Source organism: Cottoperca gobio, chromosome 8 (assembly GCF_900634415.1).
Source record: "Cottoperca gobio chromosome 8, fCotGob3.1, whole genome shotgun sequence".
Taxonomy (NCBI): Eukaryota; Metazoa; Chordata; class Actinopteri; order Perciformes; family Bovichtidae; genus Cottoperca; species Cottoperca gobio.
Genome location: NC_041362.1, coordinates 16,853,364 through 16,860,933, shown reverse-complemented (window position 1 = coordinate 16,860,933; position 7,570 = coordinate 16,853,364). Strand labels below are relative to the sequence as shown.

At 41.2% G+C, this 7,570-nt stretch overlaps 1 protein-coding gene across 1 annotated transcript; it reads right to left on the bottom strand.

Moving 5' to 3' along the window:
- Positions 1-67: 67 nt before the first annotated feature.
- On the bottom strand, positions 68-6,867 carry gsg1 (germ cell associated 1). Its single transcript, XM_029437054.1, has 4 exons — positions 6,573-6,867; positions 3,885-3,932; positions 3,373-3,484; positions 68-813 (listed from the first exon to the last, which is right to left on the bottom strand). The coding sequence occupies exons 1-4, from the start codon at positions 6,865-6,867 to the stop codon at positions 348-350; spliced, it is 921 nt and encodes a 306-aa protein (XP_029292914.1). The 3' UTR covers positions 68-347.
- Positions 6,868-7,570: the final 703 nt, after the last annotated feature.

The window sequence follows — 7,570 nt, the reverse complement described above, 5'->3', positions numbered from 1 at the left end:
AACGGCAGCAGTTTAATGATAACATTCATTACAATTTTGTGCATTAGCCAAAACAAGATTTACACTGTTTAAACTGTGACAATGGCAAATAGTTTGAGTAAGATTATTTATAAATAATACAGTAAATGAAGCATTTCTGTACTAAAAAACAGTTTAAAAAACATTGGTGTCCTCTGCATTTACACGTTCCTTTGTTAAAACTGAGTGAGTGATGATCAAAGCTGATTTATGGGTCACTTGACTGCTGACCATGTAAATGTAACTCTAACAAACATTAAATTGCATTACGAAGACAGCCACAGTTCCTACAGCCATAGAAAGACTCCAGTCTGGATACATGCAGTAGTTCAAAGTGGACTGTAGTCCTCCTCCGGCCCGTAATGGTTCTCCTGGTGTCCTGGCAGAGTCAGGCGGACGGAGACGGACTGGCTGTGTGCTGGAGACGGAGAGGGGAGGGAGAGGCAGTGGAACGGGGATGCAGGCGCGTGGTGGGAGAGGGGAGGAGGGAAGGAGTTGGAGTGGGGGAGAGAGGGCAGGGCGTCGGAGTGCGTGAGCCTCGGAGTTGAGGCCGGTAATGCTTCTAATGGGGGCTTGTAGTAGGGAGACAAGTGGGAGATCCGGGGGGGAGATGGGGGACAGGCCATGGCTGTGTTCCCCGGGGTGTAATAAGGTGGCAGGAGCCCCACGAAGTTAAAGCTGCAGGCGTTGAGGCTGGAGATACGTCTGGGTCCCACCATCAGGACCTTCTTGGTGTAGTTGTTCAGAGTGGAGACACCGGCTGACATGCAGACAGTGAAGGCACACCAGGCCACGCTGATGGAGACGGAGAGAAACAAGCGTGTGGTTTGCTTGTGTTTGTGTGTTGACATTCCTGTGCAGAAGGTGTGTAACCAATTATATACTGGTTCCATTCTTTGGCTTTGACTTAAAAGACAGCTCTTCTTTTTCAAAAAGCTAAACCACCCTTCAAACGAGGGGGGGGGGGGGGGGGGGGGGGAACGAGAAAAAACTTTACTTCCACGTTGTTTTCTTGTGACTTTAAACTTGAATTTCTGAAAGAAGTCTTGTTGTTCGGTTGTTGCTCTAAAGCTGTTCTAAAGCCTCGCAGCTGCACGTTCTTTCTCTTAAATTTACGACTTTAATCTCGTAAATTCAGAGGTTTTATTTCAGAATGTTACGCCTCTCCGCCGGCTCCATAATTAATTTCTTAAATTAATATTATGGCCCTAATACGCCATCGTAAATTTGTCAAGTGAGATTAATGGTAATGTATTTAACCAGTGAGATATTGTAGGTGGACATTCAGATTTCAAGTGATGCATTTCCTTACTGTTTCATGCAAAATGGTTTGTTTGTCTTCTTGAAGAGAAGAAATAATATTAATTACAAAAGCAATTGTAATATATAGCAAGACCCAACATATGAAATAATTTCTTTTTCATACACAAAAATTACATTTGTGCAGCTTCTCTGGTGTATAATACATTCTGTGAATAGTTTTAAATCGAGAGAGTTTATGCACATTTATGAATTCTTATACAGAAAAAAAGACCATTTTCTTATTATCTTAACTAATGTCCATGTCTCTTTTATACGACAGAGAGATTCAGTAGTTTGTTGTTACTTTTAAGTACAGAATACACTTAATTTCATAAGATGTCGGTTCTTGCAGAGAGCCTCTATTTGACTGAACCATGTGACAGACTTATAAATATCTCAATTTATGGGTGGATGCTACGAGATTTATTTAATTAAAAGACGTAAATATACCATAATCAAAAGGTGGAATACTTCTCTAATTCCTTTGTCATGCCGGGGTCTAAATGAATCATCACTGAAGCAGTAAGGAATACATAGATTCATCCATAATAGAGAAAAGCTTTACTATGGCCCATAACGTTGAGATACCAGTTCCATATATTTAGACTATTTACAAGGCAATGATTATAATTTTGTTATGAACATGATACTTGAGCGTTAACTTCTTAATTAGACGTGGATGTTCCACATTCAAATGGACCTCTTACATTCAAACACAAAGAGGGCCGTAAGTGTTTGTATTGACTGGTTTGACCGTGTGTTTTTTATGAAACCCGCTGAGGTCATGTTCATGTGACACTGTAGAAGAACGAGGCTGAGCCGCTGAATGTCAGATGCCTTCAGGGCTGTTCGGCATGCACTGTTCCTTATTCATGAAAACTCTGTGGTGGTAAAATTGGGATTTTAAATGGACTGTGATGCTACAAAGAATGGACAGCATGGAGGGACTACATCTCCCAGCTGAATGGAAGTGTGGAGTGATCCCACATGAAGAGTTCAAGGAATTTGGTGCAGAAACGTTTGTCAGGGTTAGAGCCCGTCCCAGATGAACCGCAAGAAAAGAAAAACTTGTTTTCATGTCAGGAATTTAAGTGAGTCAGGCGAGGACTCAGCAGGAAGACATGAAAACATTCCACCATACCAATAGGAACGACACATAACTTTTTAATATCGGCTTTGCAAGTAAATGCACAACCATAACCCTCAGTACACTACGGCCCGCGTCCGAAAGGGAACAACTAAATTGACTGAGGAGCTCACTGTGCCTGGATCCTTGACTCAAGTTTCAATCAGGCCCCGTGTGTGTGTGTGTGTGTGTGTGTGTGTGTGTGTGTGTGTGTGTGTGTGTCTGTGGTTTTAGTGTACAGTGTGTTTAAAGATGTATTATGTAACATTTATGCATTAAAATGTCTAAAAACGACCCATGTTATATACTTTGAGTTATGTACTTATATTATCCCAAATGTTTCCAACTATTTTCAAAAAAGAGAAATCCATCATTTTAATCCAAGTCTGTTTTGTTTGGTCGCCTGGAATGGCGTCGTATCCCCTTCGAGCGTGCGTCAGCGTTGTGGTTGCCTGACACAACAGACGTTTTGTTTATCCACTTTTAAGCCACATTTTTTACGACTCACTTTTTAGATATTGGTTGTTTTTAAGTATATATTTTAACCGGATGAAGGATTTTAGTCATTGGAAGTTACAACAAGCAGGCAAGTGGCGTCCGAACAGCATTGGGGAAATGCTGATTTTTAGCGTGAAACTGCTTTATTCAGGTTTTTTATCGGATTTTATCATCTGCTTGATTTGTTTTGGAGAGGAGGAGACCTCTGCGGAGAATTCGGCTCCCGGTAAAAACCTCCTGAACAATAAAGGAGTCCTAACCGGGAGAAGCTGACTGCAATGACGGCGATTGTGGTGACGACAACTCCCATGATCACTGAATTTCACGACGCGACCAAACTCTAACTCGAAAAAACTCTTTTGTCATTGTTTTGATGGAGAGACCCCCAGCGGGAGGGAAATGACATATTGTGCGTTTAATGAACTCACTAGAACGCCCAGGAGTAGCCATAGCTGTGAGGCTTGAAGTCTTCTGGTCCCATTGAGGCAGTGGTCTGAAACACCTGCATGAACATCATGTGACCCACCATCCCAAGCAGACCTGTAAAGACGCAATGAAGTAATATATCAAACAGGTTAAATAATTTAAAGGAAACGGATTGTTCTATGTTGTTACCAAAGTCTGATTCAATTATTGATCCAAAATAGTAGCTACCTCCCAGGACTGTGAAGACAGCAGCAAAAGCGTTGAGCAGCTCGCCCCAGCGTTGCGTGGAGGGACAACAGGTCCTGATACACAACTGTACAGACAGCAGCGTGCAGCTGATAACCAGCAGACCGACATACATGATCTCCATTGAAAGAGACAGCCACATCATTGCTGCGGAGGGAGGAGAAAAGGCTGAGCACAAAGACAGATGAAGGTTTTGGATTCGAAACAATCAGACAACCAAGAGCAAAGTGCCCACAAAAACACAGGAGAACGTGATGAATCCATTTACCTTTTTCAGATCCCGGAGTCAAAGTATGAAACCCTCGACACTTCTCCTCTAGGAATCAAAAGACAAATGTGTAGTAAAAACGTACAACATATTAGCTTTAGAACAAACAGATAAACACCTGAGAGAGTGACTGTCACTGTAGAGGCACCATTGTTTCTCCATTTCCAAGCGGAAGTGAGTTCAAACATCCTTCAGCCTGTGCATATAGTGTACATTGAACATTGAACACTGCAATCTAATTACTGTGTGAATAACCAGATTGAGGTAAAAGTGTTTACATGGCCTGAAGTAAGCTTATGGGAGATTATGAGATTTGTTTGGCTCAACGAGAAAAATCTTAGTAGCGCCACAAAATGAGACTTTGTCATTGTGTACTGTCTTTCATTGCACTTGTGAATTTCAACATGAAAGTATTTTGTTTTCACCCCTAAAATATGTTCTTCCCAAGACTACTGTTTCCTCACTTTGCTAGATTTTCTTTTCTAAATGCTGTGTATGTGTTGTCAAACTGGTCAGATTGAGGTAACAGTTGAATTAAATTGATAGGAGATTATAAGATTTGTTTGGTTTAAACCTTGAGGGATGAGGTTTACAGGAAGACTCTCAATAGCAGCACAAAATGAGTCGAACTGTGGTTCTTTTTTTGGTGGGGTTTTTTTTATTTATTTTTTTAATAAAAGTTTTTTGTTTTCATCCCTAAAATGTGTTTTTTCCCCCCTCTACTGCTAGCAATGCCATTTTTGAAAAATAGGAACAACCTGTTTCTGCAGTCGGTTAAGCTTCTTTTTGGCTTGTTTACCAATGTGACTACATGACAGCTGCAATAATCAGTGTACCGTATGTGCCTCTAAATTACATTGGCCTATAAACTCAACACACTGTGACTCAGAAAACAGATGCAAACAGATAAAGCACAAAGAAATGAATAACACACTCCTAAGTTTTGTCTATTTGCATTGTATCTGGTTGTGTTAAGTTTTTGCAGCGTTTTCTGTAATTGTTTGTTTTCTCACATTATTTTCTAAATGCTGTGTATTTGTGGTCCAATTGATTTTCTTCATGCATGTGTTTTCTTAGTCCAGTTAGTGTGCCAGATTAATTGCGGACAGACAGACACAAACAAACACAAGATCGACGCCTGGAAGAGAATATTATTAACACTAATAACAAATGATCATGAGTAACAAACATTTAGGCCACTTGGGTCAACAGCGACAAAGCTGTCACCACAATACTGACATGTATTTTAAATTGATGTAGATAACATTAGCATACAGTTGCCTACAGCATTTACACTTCCAGCAGATACGGGCCAACATTATCATTAATTTGCTGTCATGTCATGCCTGGTGAATATAAAACAGTGATTTCCCCTTTTACCTCTGTTTTGGTCTCCACCAGCTGCTGTTAGAAATGTCTGTGCTCCACTATGTTCATGTTAGCTGTTATGTTAGTGAGTCGCTTACTTTGTCTGTCTATAGTTTTAGAGATGCAACGATTAGTCGACTAATTGTTTAATCGATTAGCAGAAAAATAATCGCCAACTATTGTGAAGTAATCTTTCATGTAAAAATGTCAGAAAATGCCATTTTCAGCCTCTCAAATATGCAGATGTCCTGCTTTTCTCTGATATATATGTTATATCATATTAAAGTGATTATCTTTGGGTTTTATTACTGACAAAACAAGACCAAACGATTAATTGATTTAATCGAGAAAAGAAAATCAGCAAATTAATGGAGAATAAAAACAACTGTTAGTTGCAGTTTGGTGATTTTTCACTAAAAACTGCTGTTGATATAAGTAAACTAAAACAGAAAAGTTGCACAAATGATGGTTTAACAATATTTGGAACTCTTGATTAATACATCAAGAAGCACATTTAAGGTAGCAGGGACAGATTAGGAGGATTGGTGTTTGCTTTCACCACTGCCAACCATTACTTAAACTATTCATTCTAAAATACGGACTGATTCATATAATCCACCACATAGTAAGTTCGTTGACACTTTTGGTTGAACTTCAGTATCAGGCATCATTCAAACTCAAACCTTAAAATCAGTTACAAATCAGCCTCAAATGAGACGGTTAAAACCCAGCCGATGTTTGTGAATCCTATTAACCTTTCTCTCTCTCTGGGTTTCTAATCCATAATTGAGTCATGCTGTTGAAGTCTAAATCTCTGTGAGCAGCACACACACTGATGATAATCCTCTTTGGGCTGAGCACGTACCCAAACACACACACACTCACTCAGACACACAAATACAAATGAACACACCCGTGGCCTCAATTCACATCATCACCTTGGATTGCATCCCCTCCTGTGGCCTACTTCATTGTGTGTCGCACTAGTGCCACAGTTAGTTTGTTTCACTTCCTGTTTCTGTGCCAATGCTTATCTCACCTTGGGAAAATCCTCTGCTACACACAACCTGATCAGCATCTATGAGTAGTGGCATGCTTATGAAATCCCTTACAGTGATACTGATTGTTTACTGTAAAGATGGCTACATGTATAGCTGAGGTCTGCCAGTGCTTCTGTATAGATTTCTTCATTCAAATGTTATCTTCTCTGGTTTATTAATTTCCACAACCTGCTTAATGATGATGGGCCCTACAGAGATCAATAATATGTTCTAAATAGTTCCAAACTGTCTTGTGTTTCTACCCATTTTTCTCTCTTACCAAATGCGTCTGTGTAGATGTTCTCCTCGCAGATGAGAAACAGGCCAGTATGAAAGGTGGGGAAGACAAAGCGGTCGTCCCCCGTCTCCCAGGAGAACTGGATGTTGGAGGAGTTGGAGACGCCGGGAACGGGAATGCAGTTGCTTTGCTTGATGGCCGAACACAGTGGCTTGGGTACTTTCTGACTACCCTCGCACCAGAAGGGGGACAGGAGGGCAAGGCTACCCATGAAGAGAGACACGATCGTCTGGATAAAGGAGAGGCGCGGGGAGCGCATCTGCTTCAGGAACGCCATCGTGCAGGGATTAAATGAAGGCTTGGGCTGGTGGAAGAATAGTAAGGATGGAGAGACAGACGTGTGCATACATAGATGGTCAGAAACAAAAAAGTAGCATGTCAGCACTGTATCTACTTGATAGGTACTTGAATCTATCTGACTTTAGGTACACCTCCACTCTTACATGTTACTAAAAATATCACCAGCATGTTCTTAGTTTCCAGGGAGAAGCAGCCAATTTCCTGAGATGATTGCTGATTGAAAGAGAAGGTGCGGGGGAACCAGCAGTTTTACATGACTTAGCGCATTTAAAGAATAAAAAGAGTGTGACAGAAAAACAGCACACTACCGGTAATTGGTGGGAAGACAGACGGCTGAATCAGAGGAAAAATGGCAAAAAATTGCTGTCACAATGGAACCTCTCCTGGAGACAGATGCTCCAACCAATACCTCTGAACACTTAACGTCAAGCAGGGAATTACATTTGAAGGAAGGAGAAAGAAAAGCACTCACCTCCTTCGGCCTCTCTTACTTCGTACTTTGTCCTCAGTTCTCTCATCGAGTTAAGCGTGGAAGGTGAAAGACACATCCGGCCCTGCTCCTCTACCCGCCTGCGCTCCCTTTCACTCTTCATCAGATAGTGAGAGTGATGGAGGAGTTTGGCCGTCACGCTGACCTCTGCGAGCAGAGTGACTGTCAGTCTTTATGATCCAACCCCAGC